The 25679-nt window shown below is 42.8% G+C and overlaps 5 protein-coding genes across 8 annotated transcripts; 2 read left to right on the top strand and 3 right to left on the bottom strand.

Annotated features, from left to right (window-relative positions):
- Window positions 1-226: 226 nt before the first annotated feature.
- LOC122623237 (glutaredoxin domain-containing cysteine-rich protein CG12206) lies at window positions 227-9119 on the bottom strand. Of its 2 annotated transcripts, none has more exons than XM_043802257.1 (5): window positions 8885-9119; window positions 6490-8062; window positions 895-1128; window positions 768-833; window positions 227-681 (listed from the first exon to the last, which is right to left on the bottom strand). In XM_043802257.1, exons 2-5 carry the CDS (start codon window positions 7816-7818, stop codon window positions 508-510), a joined length of 1803 nt encoding a protein of 600 aa, XP_043658192.1. In that variant the 5' UTR covers window positions 7819-8062; window positions 8885-9119; the 3' UTR covers window positions 227-507. The 2 variants fall into 2 exon arrangements, with proteins under 2 accessions (XP_043658192.1, XP_043658191.1); XM_043802256.1 differs by lacking the exon at window positions 8885-9119 and adding an exon at window positions 8119-8262.
- Window positions 9120-11340: 2221 nt separating this feature from the next.
- On the bottom strand, window positions 11341-16200 carry LOC122623236 (sodium-dependent neutral amino acid transporter B(0)AT3). Of its 2 annotated transcripts, XM_043802255.1 has the most exons (6): window positions 15596-16196; window positions 15127-15434; window positions 14104-15061; window positions 13850-14053; window positions 13336-13757; window positions 11341-13267 (listed from the first exon to the last, which is right to left on the bottom strand). In XM_043802255.1, the coding sequence occupies exons 1-6, from the start codon at window positions 15683-15685 to the stop codon at window positions 13069-13071; spliced, it is 2181 nt and encodes a 726-aa protein (XP_043658190.1). In that variant the 5' UTR covers window positions 15686-16196; the 3' UTR covers window positions 11341-13068. The 2 variants fall into 2 exon arrangements, 1 of the variants encoding a protein (XP_043658190.1); XR_006326387.1 differs by lacking the exon at window positions 11341-13267 and having other exon boundaries at window positions 13617-13757; window positions 13850-14043; window positions 15596-16200.
- A 1405-nt stretch (window positions 16201-17605) lies between these two features.
- LOC122623490 (alanyl-tRNA editing protein Aarsd1-A) lies at window positions 17606-19317 on the top strand. The gene is made up of 3 exons (XM_043802686.1): window positions 17606-17783; window positions 17846-18612; window positions 18669-19317. The coding sequence occupies exons 1-3, from the start codon at window positions 17745-17747 to the stop codon at window positions 19171-19173; spliced, it is 1311 nt and encodes a 436-aa protein (XP_043658621.1). The 5' UTR covers window positions 17606-17744; the 3' UTR covers window positions 19174-19317.
- On the bottom strand, window positions 19299-20073 carry LOC122623491 (mitochondrial import inner membrane translocase subunit Tim29). Its single transcript, XM_043802687.1, has one exon. It carries the CDS (start codon window positions 19967-19969, stop codon window positions 19394-19396), a length of 576 nt encoding a protein of 191 aa, XP_043658622.1. The 5' UTR covers window positions 19970-20073; the 3' UTR covers window positions 19299-19393.
- A 264-nt stretch (window positions 20074-20337) lies between these two features.
- Window positions 20338-25225, top strand: LOC122623489. 2 transcript variants are annotated; one of them, XR_006326407.1, is made up of 7 exons: window positions 20338-20722; window positions 21066-22093; window positions 22162-22285; window positions 22343-22533; window positions 22586-22767; window positions 22850-23291; window positions 23361-25225. XR_006326407.1 is itself a non-coding variant. In XM_043802685.1 (6 exons), the coding sequence occupies exons 1-6, from the start codon at window positions 20536-20538 to the stop codon at window positions 22989-22991; spliced, it is 1854 nt and encodes a 617-aa protein (XP_043658620.1). In that variant the 5' UTR covers window positions 20338-20535; the 3' UTR covers window positions 22992-25225. The 2 variants fall into 2 exon arrangements, 1 of the variants encoding a protein (XP_043658620.1); XM_043802685.1 differs by having other exon boundaries at window positions 22850-25225.
- The last annotated feature ends 454 nt before the right edge of the window (window positions 25226-25679 follow it).

Genomic DNA, 25679 nt, shown 5'->3' with positions numbered 1-25679 from the left:
TGGAGAACAGAACGTATCTATGAATCTATGCTGACATCGTCATACGCCATGGTGGACAAAACATGGCCATTGTTATGAGTTTATTACTGTGTTGCCTACTTTTCTGCGCGGGACTTCCCCTAATCCGCAAGAAAGTGTTGCATACGTTTGGGGGCAATTAAGTAGCGCTTTTGAATGACTGCCCGAAAACTTGCTTTCAAACAGCGAAAGTTGAAATCATAAATCATAAATTCTAATTCTTTTTTATTTGTTCGATATTTCGATTCACATTTGATTCACATATGAATATTTTGTATTCTTCGTGTGAGTGTGTGTGTGTCGTTTCCGTTCCGTTTCTTTTCGTTTCATTTCGCACTTGTTACGGCCGCTCATCACCGGCTCAAACTGCTCTCAAATATCACAACTGTTAATAATAAGCGACTACAAAAGTTGCGCAAAAAAAAAATCTCTTCAATATTGATACAAAAAAAAGCACTATAGATAGAAAAAAGCGTGGTAGCGTTTTCCTCAGCAGTTCGGGCACTTTACCAGCCCAACTTCATCGCAGTTCATGCACTTTAAGGCCACGAACTCCGCCGTAAAGTGGTTCCGGTGTACGGACTTTTTGGATCCACTGCACGAGGGACACGGCAGCAGGCGATATCCGCCGCACGTCTGGCACGTATACGCAGTGGCAATCGACTGAAAAAGGAGTATTACGAAATTACGGAGTTAACGAAATACTCTTCGAGAGAAAATATATTACGAAAACCTTGATTTCAACATACTTTGTAAGGTTTCAACAGCTGTCGTAACTCGCCGCTTTCATTCAGCCGCTCAACGATCTCGGCATCCTGTAGATGATGGTTTCGTTTTAGATTCGTTTTCCATTCAAGAATATCTGTTTATAGTTACCCCAATGTGCTGACCCTCGACGAAGAGCTGTGGCACCCGGATGGTCTCGTCGTGCATCCTTTCACGAATCTCCTGCTGGTACTCCACGCTCATAAAAACGTCCCTCTCCTCGAATTTGATTAGCAGTGTGCGCAGAATCTGTTTGACATTGGCACACTTGGCATATGTGTCCCTGATGATTCCCATGCTCGTGGTGTACAAAACCACCTTGCCCAGGTCCTTCTCCATGTAGTTCTGAAATTAGTTTTAAATCAGGTCACACAGCGAAAACAATGCTAAAACACAAAATGCAATGCTTGGATGTCAATTGATTGATTCAGTATGACAGTATGACACACAACTGAAAAGTCGAATACTTGGCGCAGTTAATGATTCAAATGAACCAAGTTAATTAAAGTGATGAGAATACCTTTCAGCTCAGTTTCAAACATCACGAAAGCGAATTCATTCATTTTTGTCATGAGCTCAATCGCTGATTCACATCCCCCAAATAAAATGTCTGTTACAAAAGCCAACTTGTAGCTAGGCCAATGGATCGAGGGCATCTTCGGCCTGCTCCATCGCCTTTGTCTTTAACCTTCCCCCCACGGAGCCGCAAAATGGTAACAGCCTTGGCCAAAACACTTGAGCCACATGGAGAATTGTGGATACAAATCGCCCGCTAATTGCCGAGCAAAAATACTTGTTAAACGAAACGGAGCCAGTTTCTTTGCCATACTAATTAGCGGATTCCACTTAAAATCCACTCTGGCTCTGGAATAGAGAGTTCTTTCAGACGGGTTCTTGTGAGTGCCATCCATTATAGTGATATTGGGATATTGACTGGCGGCAATCACAACGGATCCAATTGAAAATTACGCATAGCCAATTTGTGTAAATGGCAAATGAATGTCCGAAGTGAAAACTTGGCACAATGCGAAATATTTTGCTCGATTCGGCCGACAAGTTTTTTTTCGCTATTGGCTCTTCCGTTAGTCAGCCTGATTAACTAGATTTTCATCGGCGACGACAGTCGATACCTTAAACTCGATCGAATTTCCCGAGGCGACTAGTTTCCTCAGTGAGTTGTCAAATTTTGCAATGATTTATTGGTATAAGAAACATAAATTAATAGAGCAGGACAGAGAGTTATGATGGTGAAATGTGATCTGAACATGAGAAATGGTATCAAATGAATTGCAACTGTCGCTTTTAAAGCACTCTCACATGGGAATTTGATTTAATTAACAACAAATGAATGCTGCTATATCACTATTTACGTCAATAATTTTCGAAATTTTAGAGGGAGGTTGGGAATCTGAAGATAGGACACATTTCAAATTTTATTTGAAATTGAAAGTCAATTATTCGCAATATAATATAATAAATGTATGTTATAACTCAACATTTAGTCACCGCCTCCATTGATGGAAATATGAGATCCGAGCTTATAAAAACTGCACGGTATCTAGCCCGTCGACCCCCTTTCTGCCTTTTTCGATCTGCATCGGCGCATTGCACTTGCATAAGCTGCAAGTCCACGTCGAATTTCCAGCCCCTTGCCACTTCATCGGGGGTCCCATGGATCCAAGTCGCAAAATCGCCTCAGGTGGCGGTTATTTAATATATGGCATATAATATCCAAACATAACGCCGCTTGGGAGAGGCATAAACAAATGTTAAGCTGGTAAACTGGTACATTAATAGTGGCCATTTGCTGTTTAGCGTCATTTGTCCACCGCTCCACCGACGAGAGTTCAAAGCCATTGAGTGTAATGAACATGTTCATGAGAATAAAAGCAAGAGATACCCAACGAAATGCGCACGAATATGAATGAGGCTGTGAACCGCAGGCCAAATCACTTCAAAATCTGACCATTCAATGTAATGGAAGAATAAATAAACATGGCGCACAAGGTATGAATGTGTTTGAAAAACAAGGCTGTGAACTGTGAACCGCAGGCCAAATGACAACTCAAAAATCTGGCCATCTTCTGCAGAACTCCAAGCACTCAAGAGACAGCATCTTCAACAGTTTTTTAAGAGCAGCGAAAGAGAAAGCAGGTCAGTTGTTCGACAAAGGAGGGGTTTTTGGCAATCTCTAGCTTTTGATCTGGGACTCAAAGGAGCCCCGAACGAAGTGGCCACAAAAAAAAAATCTCAATTAATACGTCACACTGCGTTACATAAGCGTTTCGCAGACCTTCGGACAGCCAGAAAGCGAGTATTTCGATGCCAATCGATGGATTTTGGATTTTTGCCTCTTATATTTCGCTGGACAGCGCCACACACATTCCTGAACGAAACGCATGGGAAAATTTCGCTTTTGCACAGCATCGATCTATTCAACGAACGAATATAAGATTTTTATTTGAACCTAATCCCAAAGCCCAACGAAGACACTTGTCTTATTGTATTGAACAGGGGGCCGTCGACTTGTTGCCGTTAGGGTACCGCCATGATCTGCCTACAAGTCGGTTCTCACACCCAGTTATACCGATATACATATACATATATATATGCTGTCATATAAATGCTGTCATCCCCCCTCACCGAAGCCCCTTTTCTTTTTGCATAAATTTACACACGTACGCGGGCCGAGTGGAAACATTTCACTTTCGTTCGGTTGGGTGTTCAGTTTTGTATTCAGTTTCCAGGCTGCGGTATTTTTTGTAGTTATTTTTCTGCCATGCCCTGAACGAGCTTCAATTTGGCAATAATTGGAAACCTTAATAAGCGCATTTCGGGCGGCTCTCGTAGCTCTCGTGGCTTTCTTTTGGCCCTGAATGCAAATTGTAATTGAAATGCAGCTAACGCCCCACAAGCGTCAGTTGCCTAATTGTTCGAAATGTATCTTTATTTATTGTACTCCCGTACGATGTAAAAGATCGTCCAAAATATGCTATACATCTGAATCCCAGTCACGTGCGTTTTCATTTTCACTTTCGTTTGAAGGCAAATAGAAATATGCATTATACTCAAGTGAAAAGGTCGGCATGGTTTTGATTTCAAGTGGATATTTAAAGATGTAGGCAATACCAAATATTTTTTTTGGATAAATAGAGCTGGACAACTATTTTCACAATGCCCAAATACTTGTTGACCAAATGTTACTTTTTATCTCATTTTTATGCTTGCTATTTATGACCTGAAATTACTCCATTGTCTTTTTATCTGCATAAAGTTCGTTTGTTTGATTGGGAGCTGTTAAAGCGTTTTTCTGCAATTTAAATATGAGAATTAGTAGTAAGGGCGAGCCAGCAATTTTAAAGTTTTTTTTTAAGTCATTGCAGGGTGTTTTTGCCACATTTTCTGTATTGCTGTACAATGTTAGGGCAATTTCAGGGGAAAAAGATTCAATTTCAGTCTTTGGAAGGGGCCTTTCGTGTGCAAGTGGGCTTGTCATCGGGTCATTACACACATAAACTTTCATTTTCTGGCAATACCTATTAGTGCTTAAACTTAGACATGATTGTTCACAAAGTATTTTGGTATATGTATACGTGCCTGTGCTCAAACTCAAATTAGCTAAATGATATTTTAATGACACCACTCCAAATGCAAAAAAAACTCGTCTCTGAAACAAAAGCCAAAAGGAATCGGCTGCGGCCCATAAAATATAATTCGATCTGTCTGCTCAGTATATCCGATTTTGTTGCTGTTGTTGTTGCATAATTAACGCATTAGTGGCTCTTTATTATGATAATTTGTGTGTTTCTTGAAAAATTATGCAAGCTGTTTTTAGCCAAATAATTTCGTATCTTTCATTTTTTTTTGCTTTTTTTTTAGCAATAATTATACATTGATTTTGGTTTCAAGGTTGGCTTTGCTAATTTGACTAAGAAAAATCACCAAACAAAAACTTGCGAGTCGCACAAGAAGTTGACATTTCATTCGAAGAGGCAGTCAAATATTTGATTGAATCTTGGTTGAAATATTAATGAACTTCAGGGGTCATCGGGGTGACAGTCCTATGATAAAGTTGTCAAATAATTTGTATAATCGTGAAGGTTGTTTGAAGCCACAGAGTTTTGGAAATGTACACAAGAGGCAAAGAATAAACTATTTTTAGAAAATGTACAGAAATTAAGAAACTGACACCGTGGCACTTAAAAAATCAGATTGGACACCAATATTAAGTAGATGTAATAGTTGCCCAATTTTCAGGGCTAATACGCTACCCCGTGTCTGGTAAATTGATTTCGCAAACTCACATAAAAAGGGCGTTTAAAAGGGGAAAAAAAGCGATATTCAATAGCCCAGATCAACCCGATGACAAGGCAAAAAATCGAGGGTATTTGAGAAGTGCGAGCGTGGCCAATTCCGGCTCAATAAAACTGCGATTCGACGCGCTTCCCCACCACCGAAAAATGGGTCAATTAATTTTGGTTTTTGTTTTGTTTTTGGAACCCCCATTTAGAAGAGAACTTTCCCAAAAGAGAAACCCGAAATCAAAATTTCAGAAATAAGACAACGAGACAAAAAGGCAAAAAGACAAAAAGACACTTGCAATTAGTCAGGTGGCGGATCATTTAAGGCGGAATTTATCTAACTTATCTAGCCGACTATCTGGCTTCGTACTTCCGTCAGCATTTTAGTATTTCAGCTTTCTTTTGCCTTTTCGGATTTGTATCCATATAGAGATGAAGGGCGTACATACATATGTGACATATTAAGCCGCTTAATGGCGAATCAAGCAACAACAAGCTCCGCAAAGAGACAGCGGCAGTCAGGTGTTAATTGTCTTTCGACAAAAAGAAAGAAATTTCTCAATAATAATCGTAATGAAATCAAAAATATGAAAACCCAAATAAAAAGCAGCGATGAATCACCGAAAAGTCTGGATTCACTTTCACACAGGCCAACAAACGAACCCTCACATGCAATCTATATGTATGTATATACACATATAATTCGGCATTGCATAATGCATACTATACTGCATAGTACATCTTTAGTTTCGAATGCATCTCTGCATCTGCGAGTGTAGGTGTGAAAAAGTCAGCGACCCAAAGACTAAAGTTAAACAACAAATACAAAAATGTTCAAAAATTACACACACAAAATAAAAAAGAAATCCATAACGAAACGAAACCAAAAACTTTCTCAATGAATAACCCCCACATGCAATTGAATGAGTGTTTGTGTGAATCATCTGCCCAAACGGAATATTTAAAGTAGTGTGGCATTCAAATACGCCTCGTCGAATTTCTCATGCGCTAATTTAATGCAAATTAAATATTTATTAAATATTTGAAGTCTAGAAATAGTCAGCTGATTAACTGCAATCATTTTGGAATTCACATTCTAAAATGTTTGACAACAGCACTTCTGAAATTGTTCATACATTTTGTATGCCAGTGGTGAATGCAAGTGAATTTAAAGACTTTCATTGCTGAAATTGTTCACTTAACAAAGAAATGCAATTGCAATTAATGAATTCGCTTGATGTATCCATTCACCGAATACAAGTGCAGATTGCATTTTTCCATGCCTATTAATTGTTGAATGGGCTTTGTTTCGTTGTCATTATCAGTTGTAAAGACTACGAGTATATTAGTGTGTCATATCTACTAAATCGACTACCAAATGTACTTGCTTATTAGAAGAACTCACCTTCACATTGGGCTGCTGCAGCTGCAAGAAAGTGGCTACTCCATTGCGCACACGATTCTTGACGCCCCTGACGGTTCCCTTGGCGGATCTAATCGTAGAATTGGCGGAGAGTTTGCCCTCCGTCCGGATGTCCCGATAGCCGGCAAAGTCCTCACCCGGCTGATCCTCCGCAAAGGGCTGAGGTTCGTACTCCGTCGAGGAATTGGAGCCGAAACTGCGGAAATTCTCGTGCTCGCGCACGTGGAAGGTATAATAGCCATCCGATTCGAATTGCAGCGGTCTGCCATCGATTTTGGTGACCAAAGGACCGGACTCTCGTTCTCGGAGTCGAATGTCCCGGAGCAGGGTGGTGGGCAGCAGGCCACCAGAGTGCAGCGAATCGCAGCTCAGCGAGGAGTTGCTGCTCTCGTCGCACTCCTCGCTGTCATCGGTGAGGCTGTAGGCCCGCTGAGGAACTGGACTCGGCGGCGTCTCCAGCGGGCTGTGCTTATGGTCCGCCTCCTCATTGACCCTCAGCCGCGTGGTCTGCAGATGCAGCTCCAGTTGCGGCGACTTCACCTGCTGCTGCTGCTGAGGCTGATGCTGCTGTGGTGGCTGTGAGTGACCCTCCAGATCGCTGCCCGTGCCACTGTCCAATGTCTCGCAGGGCGAGTACTGACCACTGGTGTCCACCAAGTAGCACAAGTGCTGCTGCATCTCCTCCACGCCCTCGTTCAGCTTGACCACACTTATCTGCTTGCCCAGAGTTCGCGGCTGACCCTGGCTTTCGATTTGAATCTTCACCGTGTTGTTGTGTTGCAATGTTGCTGCTGTGTCCGCTGCTGTTGCTGCTGGCTGACTGGCGGCAATTTCACCATTGCAGCTGATTATGGTCGGTGATGTTGCTGCTGATGCTGCTACTGCTGTTGTTGCTGTTGCTGTTGCTGCTGTTGTTGCTGTTGCACCGGCAATTTCTCCGCCAATGCGCAGCAGCAACTGCGGATAGATTTTGGTGGTCCCCGGTGCTGCTGCCGACTTAGCTGCAGTTTCGTAACTAGTTTCCAAATTATCTTTGGTTGTTGCTGCTGTGTCGCCAAATGCCAGCAACATGCCAGCCTGGGACTTGAGCGACATTTCAGTGTTGCTGTTGCTCTTGGCAGTTGGTGCTACTTGTGTTGATGCGGCTGCTTCTGCTTCTGCTGTTGCTGTTGCTGTGGCTGTTGCTGCTTTTGCTATTACTACTACTGCTGGTGGTGGTGGTGTTGCCGCAGCCACTTCTGGCGATTCAATGATTATGGAAATACCGCGCATTGGCTCCAATCGCGACACATTGCTAGTGATTGCAGCCATGGTTCTGCAGCATCTGGTTGTTGTTGTCGATATCCGATTTCAGATATCCAATGCCTATATCTTGTGCTTGCTCCAAGCTGATGCAATCAAGTGCCGGCTAATGATGTTGCTCCTGTGCGTTCCACTTGTTGCTGCCGCTGCCGCTGACCGTTGCCAAGTGCTTTACAGTTAGAGTGACATACGTGCCGCGTGCATACGATTGCAGCAATTGCTGTTGCCGCAGTGACTGTAACTGCAGTTGGTGCTGCAAAGAAGAGACAAATCAGAATAAGTTTTGGAGGCAGCCACAAGAAGTTTTACCTGCGACTAAAAATTTAAGATATCCCTACGATTTTAACATTTTACGACTTGTGGGAAAAATCTGACTTAAATAAGCAGGGTAATTGTATTGTATCAAGATCGATTTTTGATTCTTCGCCCATGTTTCTTGTTTCTCTAAGTGTGTAAGCCGCCACACGAGCTTGACATTTAAGTCGAAGATGATGCCGAATAAATGTTAAAGGCTTTACCAGCGCACTAAAAATACAGATGGGAAACCAGAAAAAAATAATAATCATAATAATGATAAACTCGAAACCGCAAAAAGCAGACGCAACTGGCAAAAGAATGCCGTAAACAAGGGGGAAACCCCAAACACCCTGAAATTTTGGCACCTGCTAAAGTCGCTATCTAGTGGTTTGATTTCCTGCGACAATAGCCTTTTCATTTTCCACTTAGCTAACCAGACCAACTACTAATTAATTAAATAAAAAAAAAGTGAAATATAGAAAATATACACAAAACAACTTGGGTTCACATTTCGTTATTTGCCACAAGCCAGATCAATTAGTGCAGCAACTTCTTCGGTTCGACAGGGAATGTTCTTCGAACTTAAGAACGAGTCGGGATTTACATTTAAATAGCTGGGGAACTTGAAATATTGGGCGCGCTCAGCCCGCGGCATTTTTTTCGTTTTTTTTCTGCTTTTTTTCGCTTTGGAATCTGGAAACTGGTTACACTTGAACCTGGTATTTCTGTTTTTCTTTTTTTTTCAATTGTTGTTTGGAAATATTTGAGCGGCACTTACCCGTTGTTGTTGTTGCTGGTGTTGTTGTTGTTGTTGTTGGCCTGCATTCGCCGCTTATTGCACACAATTTTCATTTGGTAGCGTAGCACACACACACAAAAATAAAACAAAAATCAAACAATTCGGAAAAACAGTTTTACACATTCAGAGATTTTTATTGGGCTATATTTTCCATATATTGCACACGCACGCTGCCTGTTATTTGTTTCGGGTTTTCGCTTCTGTTTTTTACTATCTTTGATTTCATTTGGGATTTTTGATGCTTCGGATATTTTATTAATATCGGCTTGAAAAACTCGCTTTTGAGAACTCGCCGCGCGTACAACCCATTCAAAATCGCGCTGGCAACTGAAACCGCAGCAACAAAGTCGCTTTGGGTTGGCGTGTTTCGCCAGGGATTGTTTTTTACTTCTTCTTCTCCACATAGTTTCCTCTCTGTCTGCCGCCCATTCGCCGACTCTTTCTCAAGCCAGTTGTTGAGGTTTTTTAATTTTTGCTTTCAAGAAACTCACAAAAAAGCAGCAGCCGCTGAAATTACCTAAAACAAAAATAAAAGAGCTGCACGTGCGCGAGGCGATGATTCAAATACACTTTCAACAGATGGTAAACGCATTAAATACACAATTAAACCAGATCATAGTTATTGCTTTAATATTTAAGAATTTATACACAATACACATTTGTATTAAATATTTGTTCAATTATATTAAGCTTCAGCTATATTTTTATGTAGTAAAATGCAAGGAAATGGGTTGAAAACAAATTCAAATAGTTCATGTTGCAAGATGAGTGGCAAAGTCACATTACCCCACCGAAAAGTGCAACAAATATGCGGCGCTGAGAATTTGTTTACGTGCGCATGCGCAGCCGCAGTCGACGGCGCTGCCTCTGCCGCTGCCACTGTCTCTGCCGCAGTCGCTGCCTTTGTCGACGTCGGCACTTGTCCGCCGCTTTTATTATTGTTATTGTAGCTGGTCTTGTTGCTGGTGTTGCTGGCGGCGCAGTACTCGTTTGTTGCCAAAGTTAATTGTTTGGTGCCCCAGCTGCACAGTGGAGCACCGAGAGTGCGCGGGGCACAGTGGGCAGTGGCAGTTGGATGGATGGAATGTGGCAAGGCCTCAAACTGGTTTTCAGTTTTTAGGGGCTCAGGTGCGACGATGCCGCGATTGAGACTTCAACTCGAGAGCAGGAATTCCGATTCCGCTGGCAATCAAAACAGCTCGCAGATAAAATTGGTCCAGTTCGAACCCAGAAATATGAATACTGTCCGTCCGTCCAACTGTCCGCATTACTTTGGGATCTCAGAAGCTGTAGAAGCTAAGAAGTTGTCCCGATCTAGTCAACAAAATGAATCCCTCTCCAAGGCCCACAAATCAGCAACAACTGTTTTGGACACTTTGATAGATTCCTACTGTTCGTTTGCCCTGATGTCGCCTAGAAATTTCCGCCTAAAAATTATGTATATAAACACAAACAACAACTTTCCTTCAAAGCGGCTCAGTTGGCTGAACAATTGCCGATGGATTTCAGCTTTTAATTATATTTAATACCAAAGTGTTTATGCAAAGGAAAGAAAAACCGAAAGAAAGACGCCTCGAATTTGTGTGTGCAATCAACGGAATGTAAAGCTGCACTTGCAGTATGCAGAAAGTACGAGTGCAGCAGCCACATGCAACCAACAGGCACTGCAGCTTGTAATTTACCGCTAATTCCATGCAGCGAGACGTCCAACGATGACGACTACTTATGTATGTCTGTGCATACCGCCGACCGCCGCCCGCCACCCGCCACCCGTATCGCCCCCAGTTGCAGAGGTACCGCTCCGCCCAGCACGGTGGCCGGTCACTTGGCCAGTTTGTTTCCGCCTGTTGCGCTCCGCTGAAGTCACAAGGGCTGCTGCAGGCGTTGGCCAATGCAGATTACCGTTGCACATGCGCACACACTTTGCTGCACTGCGAGAAAGGAGTGCCACTTTTTATCTGCTTGCCAATGGAAATGTCTTAACACTATCCGCCGCTTTTAATATGTTTAATTGATTTAAACCCCATTTTGATATCTTGCATCATCTCCATTTAACAATGTAATTAGATTTTTTTTTGTCTCTGTACTACTAATATTAAGTGAAAAGAAACTAGCCGAGCTTCACTGATCATGGAGCAGTTGTTATGAATTCAGGATATGTAAAGAAGTCGGAGGATTATTCAAACGTAAATAGAGGTTTATAAGAACTCGAAAATACAGGTTTAAATTAGACACAAAAGGAAAGCAAACGGAGATCCCAATTGTGCGTATCCAATTAAAATGCCATATGAACCTTGGTTTTTCTTATTTATTGTCATTTAGTTGCAATTTTTGTTATTACTTATCAGTTGCAAATTTAACATACGTTAAACATGACAAGCTGAATTATCAATATCTTAATTTCATGTGTTTAATGCGAATGAGAGAATTTTACAACAATTACAAGACCCTTGGGAGCTGGGAAAACAAGGATAACAATTTAGTAATAATAATCGCATTTTTTGTGATAATATGATTTTTATTGTTTATCGTAAATATATTACTATTCATTTGGATTTGCGCAAACTGTGTGTTCCATTTGTGTTTTATCTGCGGGTAGTAGAAGATTGCCCATATATCTCATCTCTTTCGATTTGGTTTAAAACTCGTTTCGTAGGGGTTCCTTTATTGTCAACATCAATAACATTTAATACATGTATAATATATGTGTTCCTTTCAATCTAAATAGATGTGTATAATATATCGATGTATATGTATAAGTGTACCATAAAGAAATGTAGAACTTATAATACAGTGCCATCAATTGCTACATGGAGGAGTGAATTTATTTTAAAGAGGTTTTTGATCGATTTGAAAAACGCCCAGAAGTGTCCAGAACTGTGTTTTAAAACGAATTCACGCACCCATTAGCTGCATTTCGAAACACATAAATATATGTATATATATATTTATACTATATTCTTTAATTTGTATAATATTAGTTCTTCAATGCTATAATGAGTCGTTAAACCTTAAGCTGCCTTCTCCAGTTATGTATATGTATATATATCTTTATAGGGTTCCTTTTCCACCTATTTGAACGGTTGCGTTTGCGATTTGTTACTGTTCGTTTGTAATGTAAATGTATAACTTCAGATATACCTATAGGCCATAAGTACAATGGAGTGTGGCGATGATAACGGCTACCAACAAGTAATTTTATTCGTATAACTTTTAATTAAAGCAAAACATAACGCATGTCCAATATACATGTACATATCTCTCCCCCTTTAATTATCTATAACACTGAGACGTTAAAGTGGTTTTTAAGTTTTAAGCATAGTTTCGGATGTGATATGATTTCTTGATTCCGCCTACACGTGCAGAGTAAACACAGAAAGCCGAGCTGATCACAACAGAGAATGAACTGTGGTTGGTATAGTTACTTTATAGTTATAGTTAAACATAAACATATATCTCTTATAGGTGGTGCCCCTTTATGATGCCCCTCGCATGATATGGTCAAATTAAACAATTAAGTCTAGAATACAGCGTAGTTATCGAATATAGTTATCATATATATATCGTATATAGTCAGCAAATTGTGTTTGTGGCAAATTGTACGTTTTCTCTTCGATAGCGAAATCGGATATGTATACCCTATAAGGGTGGCCATATAACAACTCTTCACTCTCTCTGCCCTTTTCGAAAAAACAAACCCGAAAAAAAAGAAAGGCAATGGAAAACAATAATCGCGTATATATATGGCCACATGCTAATGAAGTTTTGCGGAAATATTTCCATTGATTTCGGCCTTCTTTTATGGTTTTCTATAGCTTTCTGCTTGAATGAAACCGCGCATCCAGCGTCGAGTTTTATCTACATAGTATTGCTATTTTCCTATTTTCCTTGTTGTGGTTGCTTTGCATTATATATTTTCTTTTTTCATTTTTTTTTTTTTCGTTTTATCTTCAAACAGTCTTTGGGACCATATAGGAGTGTTTTGATATCGACGCCGCCTTACATCGGTGAGTGCTTACTTATTGTCCATATTTACATCGAGATTCATTATATATTTGCTCCGTATCTATTTCGGTTTGCTTTCCCGCAAGAATTCATCTGGTTTTATTGTCGTTGTTGTCTACTCTTTTTCTGTTTTTCTGTTTTTCTGGTATCCTCGGTATCTACTCCTCCTCTTCTAGCGACTTTTCCGGTAGTCCGTACTTTGGGCAGCACATGCCCTCCGTGCCGTCCATGTTGAAGCAGAAAATGCTGCGCTCCAGTTCGGTTGGCTCATGTGGCACGATGCCGTGGACTTCCCTCAGCTCCGCCTCGGGAAACCAGGCGGGGTCCGAGTCCTCCACCACCTTGATGCCACACAAACTGAAATACAAAATATGTATATGCGGATATGTGTGAAATGGTCATGGAAATCTGTCATGGTTCCTTACCGCAGCACCGCCACAATCGGTATCCACAGAATGGAGGAGAGTATTAGGAAGAAGGCCACGACGATGCACCAGTGGGGCCACTCCATGCTCTCAGTGGCACCCTTGGATGCAATCCAGGCGGGATAACTACTGCCCTCGGTCAGAAGTTGATAAAAGGAGGCCAGCAGGATGGTGACCATTGCACAGGGCGATAGATACTTCCAGCAGAACATCCAGTAGAAATTCGGCCGCGATCCGGTCATCATCTCGATGTCGTCCGAGAATCGGCGCACACCGTATATGTAGCTGATCGAGAGGCACTCGAAAAGCGCAATGATCAGCAGCGGGAAGTTGCCTGCGAAACTGTCCATCAACTGAAATATATAGCTGCCAGCCCCATTGGCAAAGCACATGGAAATCATGCAGCAGGAAAAGCAGAGGGCCTGCAAAAAATGATTATAATTATTATCAATTTCAGAAGGAAAAGGTCAATAAATCAGTGTAAAGCAGTGGCTAATGTATACAAATATCTCACCCCCACAATATATTCCTTGGGCAGGTTGGGAAAAAGCTTCATGTCCACCAGGGATGTGACCACACCCTCCAGAGTCCCGAATTGCGAGTCGATTCCCAGGGTAAAGAGCATCAGGAAAAATAGAACGGCCCAGAGTTGGGCCCCCGGAAACTGATTGATTGCCTCCGTGAAGATGATGAAGGCCAATCCTGTTCCTGAAGCACTCTAAAATAATAATAATTATATGCGTGCATGTGTAAGACAAGTTAACTCACATTGGCCAGTTCCGTTTGCAGATCACAGACGGGCAGGTTGTGAGTCTTGTTCTGGGCCATTAACCCATTACGCTCCTCGGTGCATCGATCAAAGGTCGCCGTGGCCTTAAACCCGATGACAGAGAAGACCACCACTCCGGCGAACATGGAGGTGCCACAATTGGTGAGCGACACGAGTATGGCGTCCCTGTAGCAGTTATTATTCGCCGGATTGTACGAACTGAAGGCAATCAGACCGCCAAAGGCCAGTCCCAGCGAGAAGAAGATCTGGGTGCCGGCCTCCAGCCAAACAACTGGATCCAATAGAGTTTCCCATCGAGGGGTAAACAAGTGTGCTACCCCATCTGCAGCTCCCTTGAGAGTGATACCTCGAAAAAAGAATATTATGAGCACCACATACGGGAATATAGCCGTCATATAGACGATCTTGCCGGATGACGTGATGCCCTGGACCATGCAGATGTAGACCAAAAACCAGGAGACGATTAGCGCAATGGCCATGTGGTAATTGAAGTTCTCCGGCAGATCTACACTCTCCGAGCACTGCAATGTGGTGCGATACCAGTAGAATTGCGTCGGCGAGGAGGCGACACACTCCGGTTCATGGTCGTAGGTAAAGTTCTTATACAACCTCGTCGGACAGTCCGCCCAGGGCAATGGCGATTCGAAACTGTGTAGCAGATAAATCAGGCACCAGGCGATTATGGTGTTATAGTACAGCGCCACTATGTAGCTGACCACTGCCGATGAGATCCCGATGCCGCCTAGATACGGCGACACTTGGCTCCAAACGCCAATGGCTCCTTTTCGCAGTCGCTGGCCAATTGCCAGTTCCAGGTAGAAGATCGGAATGCCCTGGATGCACAGCATTATGAAGTAGGGCACCAGGAAGGCACCGCCGCCATTCTTTTGGGCCAAATAGGGAAAACGCCACACATTTCCCAGGCCAACGGCATAGCTGTGGCGAGTTGAAAGTTACGTTAAGTAATTTAATGGCGTTACACCCAAGCATATGAAACATACCCGATGGTAGCCAGCAAGAACATGATCTTGCTGTCCCAGCTCTCCCGCTCCTCGCCCTCCTTCTCGCCCTCGACGATGTCCTGCTGATCCGACGAGGCAGTCGCAATGGCCACCAGTTCGGCCTTGGCCTTCGAAGTGCTCGCCTCGGAGCCGAAGGGCGGCGGATCCTGTTCCAGTTCCGAGGACTCGTCGAAGGCGTCGGACATGAAGCCCTGGTTGGTGGCGCCATAGAGCGGCTGGTGGTGCAGTGATGTGTGGTGGTGGTGGCTGACGCCATGCTCCTTTGTCACCAGGCGACCTCGGAGTTCCTGGAAAAATTAAATAATTTTATTAATCACACTAAAAAGAAGGAATTTGAAAAAAACTAGTCAAAATACCCAGAGTTACTCTCAAGTGCAAAATTAGAACCCTTTATTAAACGGTTAATCATTACCACTGAATACCACATAATCTGTGCGTCTAGACTTACCCTCAATTCCAGCTGATCGATGCTCTTCTGGCTCTTGAGCACTATATCCCGGGAGCTTTGGCGACGCAATAGCTGAGCTGTGTTGGCCATGATTGTGTTTAATTATTATTCGATTTATTACAGGGTATTCTAGGTATACTAGTGGGTGCTGTGCGGGTGTGTGTTGGTGCCTAATAGTGTTCTAAGTCCGTGCTTCCGCTTCTCTATTCTCGATGTCCTCTGATTTTACTTTCCTCGGCGCCACCTAGTGTTGCGTTCAGGTAACTAGCAACTCACTGGACATATTTCGTAGCATACTTTTTCACGTGGCTGTATTAATCGCATTATTGTCCCCTTGCTGTTTACCTTCAGTTTACTTTTAGCTTATTTCTGGGTTTTATTGTTTTTTTCTACGGCTTGGTGCTTTTGTTAGTGCTTAATTGCAGGTGATAACGGTGCATTAGTAGTAGACGCCATCGCAGTGCCGCAGGCTGCTCTTTGTAGTGAAATAAGTATTACTAATAATTGTATTTAGCATGCATGCACAGAGAAAAATGGATATGGAAAATGAATTCAGTGAAAAAGTATAATTCTGAAACTAATATATAGAACCTATTTAAAAACCAATGTAGACTTTGTTTATTTTTTTGTACTTCTTAAAACTTTGAAATAACTTTAAACGTTTATAAAGAAAATATGCCACTTAATGGATTCCTCAAAAATAGTCAATACAGTTACACATAAAGTTGATAAAATAAAAGGAGGATGACAGTTCTCATGAAATAAATAATCAATTTCAATAGTTCGTATTTTTTAACGTGTGCTTTCCATCAATCAAATCATGCAAAAAGAAAAACCCACACACAGCAGGACATGTGCGTGGTTTGCGTGACTAGGTCCACACAATAAATCAATCAAAGTGAGTCCTACCCACCCCCCACCCACCGCCCCCTGAACACTTGCCGCCCACTTGCTAATGCAGCTTAATGGAATTCACTTTCTTTTCGGACCTGCAATTAGTGTAGGCTGTGTTTCCCAGGGCGATGGGAGTACTTTACATCGCTCCCATGGAGACTATTCTTTATAACTCTATATGAGCATGCTTTTAAGGATACTGATTTTGGGAAACTTTGGCTTTGGCAGCTTTACTTTTTTGTGCCCTCCTCAACGGCGAGTTATATCCTTTTAGACTGGCTTTTTTGTTGCTCGTTGAAATCTGACTTATATAACCGAAGCAAGCACTCGCGAAAAATTGAAGTCGCACTAAAACAAACAGCGAAGTCAGGGAGTCCAACAGGGCGGAGCGAAGGGCGCGGGGGCTATTAGTCGATTATCCTTGGATATTAACAGTTGCAGGTGGTTGCATTAAAACCTATTTAAAGGCCGATTCCGTCGCTCCTTTTGCTATTCGTGATTCTGATTGGGATAACGTAACGCTGTGTCGTAACGGGACGTTGGCAGGAAACTGTTGAGCAGCAAAGGACGTAATAGCCAAATGGCAGAACAAAAAGGATAACGGTTAACGGGGGAGGCGACGACGGGAGAGCAAGGAGGCAAAAAGAAAAGAGCAGCGCAGACGCGGCACGCGGCACGCGAATCCAAGAGAGAGGGAAGATGGTAAACAAAAGAGGGAGAAACATGAAACGAAAAATAATCAAATTTGTTTTACCAAATTAGCTATCAGCTATTATACTATCTATAAAGTATCTTAATTATCAGTTATGTCCAGCTAATCATTTGATTGATTTAGCCAAAATGCAATATTCTATTCAAGTGCAGTTAGCAAAAGGCGTTAGTGAGTTTTCGAAAATGAACTCTGTTCATCTAACGAGTTTTTCAAGAATGTGTTATCGATGAACTTAGTGTCAGCAGTGATTGCAATCCACATAGTGACGAAAAATAATAATTAAAATATTAAAACCTACACATGCATACATAGATTCAAACTTCTAATTGTGAAATGTAAGTTACTAATAAAAAGATTTATTGATCGTGATAAAATGTATATAATTCAAAGCTATACTGTGACTGCTTCACTGTGAATTTCTGCCCATCTCTGGATTGATCTGGCACAGAACCAGCCGCCGAATGAACACTTGTCGGCATACCTCTCATAAATTGTTTATTATTTTGATAAGCGAACGCGGAATTGCGTAGATTCGAGGGGAAGATGGTGTTTAAGTGCCAGGAGGACAGTTTCCTGAAGGAGGTGAGCCCTCGAATGCAGCGCAAAGTCCCTAATTACATAATTTGTGACCCAATTTATGGCAGTTCAAGACGAAAATCGTTAGCAGCGAGTTTGCCACCATCGATTGGACTGATCCCAGTGGAAAGGTCGAGAAACTGAAGGGTTTCAATGTGATCTGCGAGGATACGATTCTGTTTCCCGAGGGCGGTGGTCAGCCCTGCGATTACGGAACTTTGGGCGGATTCCGCGTAAAGAATGTCCAGAGAAAGGGCACTACGGCTGTTCATTTTGTGGAGTCCCCAACTAGTTTTGAGCAGGATGCCGAAGTTCTTCTAACACTAGACTACCAGAGAAGACTGGATCACATGCAACAGCATTCAGGACAGCATCTAATCACCGCCTTGTTCGACAGGGAGTTCAAGTACGACACCACCTCCTGGTCCCTGGGATCCAGTGTCTCCTACATTCAATTGAGTACGCCTCATCTGATAAGCCGCGAATCACTGGACCTCATCGAACGGCAAGCCAACGATCTAATTCGCGAGGGACGTGAAGTTACGGTGCTTCTTGTGGATCCCGAGGTGGCGCAGGAGTTCCAGGATGCCAGGGCACCAAGGGGACTGCCCAAGGATCACGAGGGTCTGGCCAGGGTGGTGCGAATCGAGGGTATTGAGAGCAACATGTGCTGCGGCACCCACGTCACGAATCTTTCCCAGCTGCAGTGCATTAAGCTGCTTTACGCCGAGAAGGTCAAGACAAATGTTCTGGTGCACTTTGTCGTTGGCGAGAGGGTGCTTGCAAAGCTTGGCGAGGTCTTTCAGCGCGAGCAGCAGCTGACGCAGGCATTAAAGTGAGATCTCCAAGAACGTAGGCCAGTCTCTGTAGCTAATCATCTGCATTTCACAGAGGTGGGCCCGGGCAGCACTTAGAACTCGTCCAAAAGCTACAGCAAAATGTGAAGGGCAGCCGTAAGTACTTTCAACAGCTGCTTAAAGACTACGCCACTGCCGAAGCCGAGCGTCTGGGCGACCTGCCCAAAAAGGATCGTCCGAAGTATTTCTCTCTCCATCGACGCGACGGCATCGAGGTGGACTTTATTAACACATTCTTGCGGTTGGCTCCCGAGGGCATCATCTACTTTCTGACCGTTTCCGAGGGCGTTTCTGCTGGCAGCAGTGCCAAGGGACATCTGGTGCTGCGCGGAGATGCAGAAATAGTCGGGAAACTCGGTCCTCAGTTCGTGGAAATTCTCGAGGGCAAGGGAAACGGCAATGAGGGCAGTTTCCAGGGAAAGATCAACAACTTGGCTAGACTGCAGGACTGCCAAGAGCTGCTGGAGGCCCACTTCAAACCAAAGAGGGTCGTCGAAGCTCCTCCGGCAAACGGAGCTCAGCAGGAGACAGAGGAATAACGTAATTTGGGAGTGGTCGAATATACAATATTTGTATACTACTGAAATTCGAAAATAAACATTGCCTTATTGTAATGCAAATAGTAAGTCACATCGTAAGCCGAAGAGAAAGAATTAATCACATGTACCAGTACTAAAAACATACATATATTGGTATTCCCTCGATTGACTTAAACAGCAAACATGGTATTAAGGATAACGAAAGCTTAACGGTGTGGGATCACAGGTAGTTCACATCGTAGTTGTGCATCTTCCATTTGAGTCGCCAATATTGATTCCAAAATCCCACGTCGATGATCCGTTCATGGAAGTTGAAGACGCCCACGTTGGTATACTCGCAGATGGCCGGATATGTGCAGTCGTCCTCGTCGTACAGATCGACCCAAAGGATGGTGCAGATGCCCAGGGAAAGGAGACGGAGTTTCTTCTGATTAATCGCTCTCTCTAAGGTCAGCAGATAGTCGGCGGACACGGGATTCTGCAGTTCCGCGGGCACTGTGATCATTCGATTTGTAGCGCCCCTCAGTAGAGTCATGAAGGCCTCCTCGCCGGGATTCTTGAGACCGGCTTGGTACACGAACAGCATGCCCGTGCCATAAAGAAGCGCCTTCTTGGGCTTCGTGTAGGATTCCCGTACCACGCCCACCGCCACCTCTGTGTAATCCCTGACCAGGCCGTTCCAGTACTGCACCCACTTCTCCACGAACGTGCCCTTGAAACGCTCCGGCATCTGAATCCTGTCGGCGAATCTCTGACGCAGTGCCGTTATACGACCACCCACACGGAGGAACTGCATCTCCTGGCGGGTTTTCAGTGATCAATTTGGAAAAAGCCGAAAAACCAGGTGGAATCGAAGTGCTAGTGTTATCAAATCAAAAAAAACAGCTGTTCAGTGTGACTGTGCGCCGCAAAAATGTCACCGACGCGATGGTGATATATCGATAGCCCCCGAAAAGTGGAAAGCAATTAGTTTTAATTATTAAATCTCAAATACGTAAGGATGTAAAGGATTTGTATGTAAATATACAAAGTGCAAGTTGGTTAATTAATATTTTAAACTAGCATACTCACATATTCATTTTACTTTCGTGGAAATCTCAATTGGGATGGTATGGCGATTGTTTGCATCGATAGTTCCAGGCAAATTATCGATGACAAAATATACAAAATAATTGTTTTCATAGCGAATTGCCAGTGCGCTGTGCAAGTGATGCACAAAACTGGTTAAATAAATTAACAAAACAAACGGGTCAAAGCGGCAAGGTGGGCGCATCGGGACAAAGAGGGCGTGGCAAATCGGAATATAGCACCAACCAATCCCCAGAAGGTGCGACGTAAGCGTAATATGCGAAAATCGCTACCATGAAAAAGGCCAAGGGATCAAGCTCCCTTGGAACGAAGGGATCATCATCCCGGAGACTATCTTCTTCGGCTGTGGTGGTGTCCAAGGAGTCCGGGGGATCTGCGGAGTCTGCAGAATCGGCGACGCTGCAGCAGGACGGCAAGGAGCAGCTGCCGGATCGGAAGAACTCGCTGGCAGCCAAGGAATGTGAGTACGACGCACTTCTCCTTCCAAAACGGTACATGTGCTCATTCCCATGCATGCACAGTGGTGGGCATACTAACAGAAACACTTGCTCAACGAGTGCAATTCTGGCGATTTAAAAGGTGTATTAAACTCCTGTATCTGTGATACGAAAATTAGTTAATGTAAATATGAAAAAAGCTGATTCTTTAAAAGGGTACATGTTGCTATTCCTGCGGAAACACAGTGGTGGTTAACACAAAAACATGCACAGCTTTATATATTGTTTAGTTAGATTACGGGTAACATTTACAACTTTCTTTGTATAGTAACAAGTGCACCATCTTCCTCTCGTTATCATCTGCAGCTATAAAAATAGAGCCCTCGAGCAATCAGCCATTGAAGGATGAGCCCTTGAAAGATGAACCCAACCAAGGCGAGTGCACTGCCATCTCCCCCATCCCAGCAATTGAGAAGTTACGCCGCTTCTGCTTTATTGGCTCCACGGACGACCCCGTCTACGCCACACCCGCACTGGACCTTGCTGTCGAGAACAACTTCGCATCGCTGAAGGAACTCTGCGCCCAAGTGAGCGAAGTCGAGATGGCCGAGTGCTTGGCGAGTGTTTTGGGCAGCGGGCCGAATGCGGAGCACCTTCCCCGACCTGACGAGCCGCTCCTCATCCTGGCTGTTTTCCTTACCACGTGCGACGACGAGAAGGAACGAAAGTTGGTGCGCAATAGATTCGCCGACCTGATCACCAGCGATTTGGATCTCCTACTGTTCGTCCAGCTGGTCAAGCGAGTCCAGAAGGTGCTCGAACGTAAAACGCCCTTCAATCGCACAGTGCGGAAGGCCGTCCTCGAATGGTATGGCAATCAATCGCTTGACCGCCTTCTCCACATGTGGTCGGTGGGAGATGGAAATCGTTGGCCGTCGCATCGCGATCTGCTGCACCGCTGCCATTATCGGGATGCTAATTTTCAACCGGAAATCATCGCTGCCTTAAGGCTGCTCTCATCTTCGCCAAAGGAGCTCTCGCAGTGGCCCGATTTTTTAACGCCCCTGAACAGCTTTCGCGATATCATTGAGGGTGTAGTAAAGCTTCGACTTCTAACGGATCCCGGACAAGCTCTTCCCATTGTGAAGAAGTTGTCGCTGAGCTGGGAGCATGTGCCATTGCAGTTGCTTCACGACCCCGGCCTGGCGAAGTTCCTTATTCCACGCATGAGCTACGACCAACTCCTTCAAAGTTGGCCACGCCTCTCGCGACTCCACCACCAGGTGCGCCCCTTTGCTGAGCAATTGCTGGACGAGAAGAAGCTTAGGTCGGGCAATGTTCCGCCCGTACGTCTGCTGCTGGAGGATATGCGTCTGAGGAAGCCCAAAAAGGTGGTGAGTGTGCGATCCAGGCCCTTTAAATTAGTTGCTACTACCTCCATAATGTTAAATGTTAATTCCAGTATCCAACTTTGGTGCAAAAGGCGAGTTTCCTGCATAGCGTCTACGAGATATCCTTTGGCCAGAACAAGGCACTCGGTAGGCGACTGCACATTACCCTTAATCTGGAGAAGACCTATCTGGGCAGTATGTGAAATTGCTTCCCATTAACTATTTAGATTATTCCAATCGAATAATTCTCAGAATACCTTTCCGGTCGATGTCGTTCGCTCAAATACTTAGATGCCCTGGTGGCATTGGCTTTTGGCTATTTCCGCAGCGACCCCAAGGTGACGGTGGAGTTTTGGCACGACCGCAGTGGCCAGTTGAAGACGCTGCCCTGGACAAAGGAGATGACTGTTTCAGAGGCCACGGCCTGTTGCGAGAATCAGAAGGTAATAATTTTGCGCATTCGATCCACGTTTTAACCATTGGCCTTCGATGCAGGTGGGTAAAGTCAGGCAATCGCTGAATAGAATTCTGGACAGGGCGCTTTTGGATGAGCAGAACACGTTTGACGTATTTTTGGTGCTGGTGCCGGGTGCCGCGCGAGGAAATCCGGAAAATAATTCGAAAAGCTTGGCTGCTTTAATGGACAAGTATCGCGAAAAGCGAAGTTCTAATGCTAAGTGAGTATTTGCGAAGAATAACATGATATCTGTCGCATTGGTTATTATATTTGATATTGATTAACCATTTCTTCCATCGCAGATTCATTGTAGTGAGCCTGCGGCAGCATCAACGCTCCATGATGTATTCCGGCGGACGAAACGAGAACTTGTTAGAGTTGTGCAGCCTGGATAAGCACACTCCGCGTTTGATTAACGCATTTGTCCGCAGGAAGTTCTACTAGACGGTGAGCCGCACTGCGAATAACCGACGACCCATTTAATCGCACAGCTGCAGGCAGAAAGCAGTTCCATTTGTTGAAGGACGATGGCCATCGGTTAGTTGCCATCGGCCATCTCTCTCGCTTTCATAGACGCTAGGGCGCTCGGTCCTCTCACTCCCGTTTCGAATAGCTTTCATGTAACATATATAGATAGGCCCTTGGTGCGTAATCGTTGTAGAGCCAGGCCAACTCAATGCTACATTCATACTTACGTACTAATAATGATAATAGTTGCATCCCGGAATTCAGAATTGCAATCGGGTTAGTAAGATATTTTTATCGCTCGTTTTGTGTATTGACATTTGTATTCGTATTTGTAATTTGTACTAGATTTGGTGGATTAATTTTTTGAAATCAAACTGAATCAACTGAACTGAACTCAATCTAAATTCAATTTGGATTTAAAACAATCTCAATGAAATCGCAAGCGCAAACAACAAACAAAAAACAAAAAACAGACAAAAACAACAAACAAATTGCCTTACAAACAAAAATGTTAGTAAAACTTTCATTTTAGTTTAGACTTTTTCAAAAATTGAATACTGGAACTGAAACACAATTTATGGCATTTAGATAAAGTTAAAGTTAAATGTAAACTAATCGTATCGCCTATGTATTGAATATTAATCTAACGTAACTTTAAAATAGTCCAAGTCAAAGCAATAATCACCAATCACTAAGCAAATCCAGTTATAGCCGCAGATCGATTATAAATTTATGTTGTGCTCGAATAGAATCGAATTGAATTAGCTAAATAGTTGAAACGCGTACAAGGCAACAAATTGAAGGAATAGAAAACAAAACTCCCAATGTGCCATACACAACCTGCGACCCACAAAACACATTCACCCCATACACTTGACCAGTATACATATTTATGAGGATTGTGCAAAATTGCCGAACCGAAACCATATAGAGAACAATAACGAAACGACGAGCAAACGCTACCAATTTGACTAAAATTAGTTAAGTGAAATTATACTCAAATTACAATTAAATTACATTTACTTGTATAGAAAGCAAAGCAACCAATTTGGAAGATAAGCAACCAAAAGCCAACTGAAAATAGGACAATTGAAATCGAAAATTAACTAACCGGAAATCGAAAGGACAAAAAAGAAAATAGGAAATATTTCCACGGACATTTCTAACCAAATGTTTCCACACGCGTCTGTGAAGTAAACCGTTGTGATCGCTTTAGATTTTGATTTAAACAAAACAAATACAAATACAAAACTACAAACTACTAAATACTGAATACTGAATACAAAAACAGATAAGCCGGCACATGAGCCGCAACAGGCAGCTATAAGTTATTTTATATAGTTTGTAAACTCGAAATCAGTAGGAGCGTAACCGAAAAGTACCTATAGAACAAAAGCTAAACTAAAAATGAAACTGATACTGCAGAGCCAGAGCCAACCAACCAATTGAACTCCAAAAATCCAACACAATTACACATAATGTATTCAACTAACCCTCGCTGCCCGTGGGAAATCCAGAGTAAGGTTGATGGTAGGACAAAGTATGGATCTACGGACTACCGCAGAATGTATACACTTTACAGATTTTTGAGGAAAGAACTGGTCCTCACATTGATTTGAATTTATTGTTACTAATGTTAAGCTAAGTTCTAACCTCTTTGAAAGAGTTTTGACCATAAGAATAATTTAAAGACACGCAACAAAACCAACTACAGTGAAATGAGTTGAGACTCCAACGTATTTTTTTCCTACTTGGTGGTCTCCCTTTATTATTAATTTTACATCCATTTTAGTTTAGTACTCAAGAAGTTTTCTATCTGCCTAAGCACACAAATTTTGTGGTCCGAGTAAGATACGTATGTGTAAGAAAAATTTCGACACATACGCATACGCATTCCAATTGGAAAAATGTTCTATATTTTTGTATTATTAGATTTAACACCTTTGTAATGTTATTGTTACTAGAAAAGTTACAAATTCAGTTAAGTGTAAAGTGTATTTCACGTAAAAACGCAACCAGACAGTTTTGTAAACAGTAAAGTCACCGAAAAGTTGAAGCACGTAAAAAGTAAAAGAAAGAAAACTAAAGCCAAGGAAACACATTTCAGTTAGAGAAAATTTTAATAAAGAAAATTATTGTTGTTGATCAAATCAAATCAATTTAAAGGAAACTAAAAATAAAACCAAAACTAAAACTGAAACTGAAATCGACTCGAAACGAATTGAACTAAATCCGTAGTAAAACAGCAACAAGAAGCAAAACATCATGTGATATCTATTTCAAAAATAAATCAATTGACAAACTAAAGAGAAGACCTTACCATACAGAAGCAGAATATAGTAAAATTAGCCTAAAGCCACGAAGCGTTCAGAATGCAGAGTTTCGAAAACGAAATCGATTTTATTGTTTTGTTTATAGTTTTTCGTTAAAGAGTTACGCAAGATCCCGACGATCCACAGATCCATTGAGTAAAAAACCACATCATCAGTAATGTACGGCTCGACTTTGACTCTCTCTTTCTCGCCCCTGACCCGCACTATCAATTTATCTCTTTCTGTCTTTAGTGTTAGTCGAAATTCGGATTGTACGCGCATTTCCAAAATGTTCAACTCCTTGCTAACGTATTCCAGAAGGTTTTTATAAGCATATACATAAACGTATACA

The sequence above is a fragment of the Drosophila teissieri genome, chromosome X (assembly GCF_016746235.2).
Source record: "Drosophila teissieri strain GT53w chromosome X, Prin_Dtei_1.1, whole genome shotgun sequence".
Taxonomy (NCBI): Eukaryota; Metazoa; Arthropoda; class Insecta; order Diptera; family Drosophilidae; genus Drosophila; species Drosophila teissieri.
The sequence above is the reverse complement of the archived record's forward strand: the minus strand, read 5'-3'. Positions and strand labels throughout refer to the sequence as shown.

What these genes read in the sequence shown, in the direction of transcription:
- LOC122623237 (XM_043802257.1), bottom strand. Translation starts at nt 7,818, where the DNA reads ATGGCTGCAATCACTAGCAATGTGTCGCGATTGGAGCCAATGCGCGGT. An exon ending in TGCAGCAGCCCAATGTGAAG is followed by an intron (nt 1,129 to 6,489) that starts GTGAGTTCTTCT and finishes AACTAATTTCAG; the next exon opens with AACTACATGGAGAAGGACCT. An exon ending in AGCTGTTGAAACCTTACAAA is followed by an intron (nt 682 to 767) that starts GTATGTTGAAAT and finishes CTCCTTTTTCAG; the next exon opens with TCGATTGCCACTGCGTATAC.
- LOC122623236 (XM_043802255.1), bottom strand. Translation starts at nt 15,685, where the DNA reads ATGGCCAACACAGCTCAGCTATTGCGTCGCCAAAGCTCCCGGGATATA. An exon ending in CCAAGGAATATATTGTGGGG is followed by an intron (nt 13,758 to 13,849) that starts GTGAGATATTTG and finishes CATTTTTTGCAG; the next exon opens with GCCCTCTGCTTTTCCTGCTG. An exon ending in CCGATTGTGGCGGTGCTGCG is followed by an intron (nt 13,268 to 13,335) that starts GTAAGGAACCAT and finishes TTTGTATTTCAG; the next exon opens with TTTGTGTGGCATCAAGGTGG.
- LOC122623490 (XM_043802686.1), top strand. Translation starts at nt 17,745, where the DNA reads ATGGTGTTTAAGTGCCAGGAGGACAGTTTCCTGAAGGAG. An exon ending in AGGACAGTTTCCTGAAGGAG is followed by an intron (nt 17,784 to 17,845) that starts GTGAGCCCTCGA and finishes AATTTATGGCAG; the next exon opens with TTCAAGACGAAAATCGTTAG. An exon ending in CAGCTGACGCAGGCATTAAA is followed by an intron (nt 18,613 to 18,668) that starts GTGAGATCTCCA and finishes TGCATTTCACAG; the next exon opens with AGGTGGGCCCGGGCAGCACT.
- LOC122623491 (XM_043802687.1), bottom strand. Translation starts at nt 19,969, where the DNA reads ATGCAGTTCCTCCGTGTGGGTGGTCGTATAACGGCACTGCGTCAGAGA.
- LOC122623489 (XM_043802685.1), top strand. Translation starts at nt 20,536, where the DNA reads ATGAAAAAGGCCAAGGGATCAAGCTCCCTTGGAACGAAGGGATCATCA. An exon ending in CCTGTTGCGAGAATCAGAAG is followed by an intron (nt 22,534 to 22,585) that starts GTAATAATTTTG and finishes CCTTCGATGCAG; the next exon opens with GTGGGTAAAGTCAGGCAATC. An exon ending in AAGCGAAGTTCTAATGCTAA is followed by an intron (nt 22,768 to 22,849) that starts GTGAGTATTTGC and finishes CTTCCATCGCAG; the next exon opens with ATTCATTGTAGTGAGCCTGC.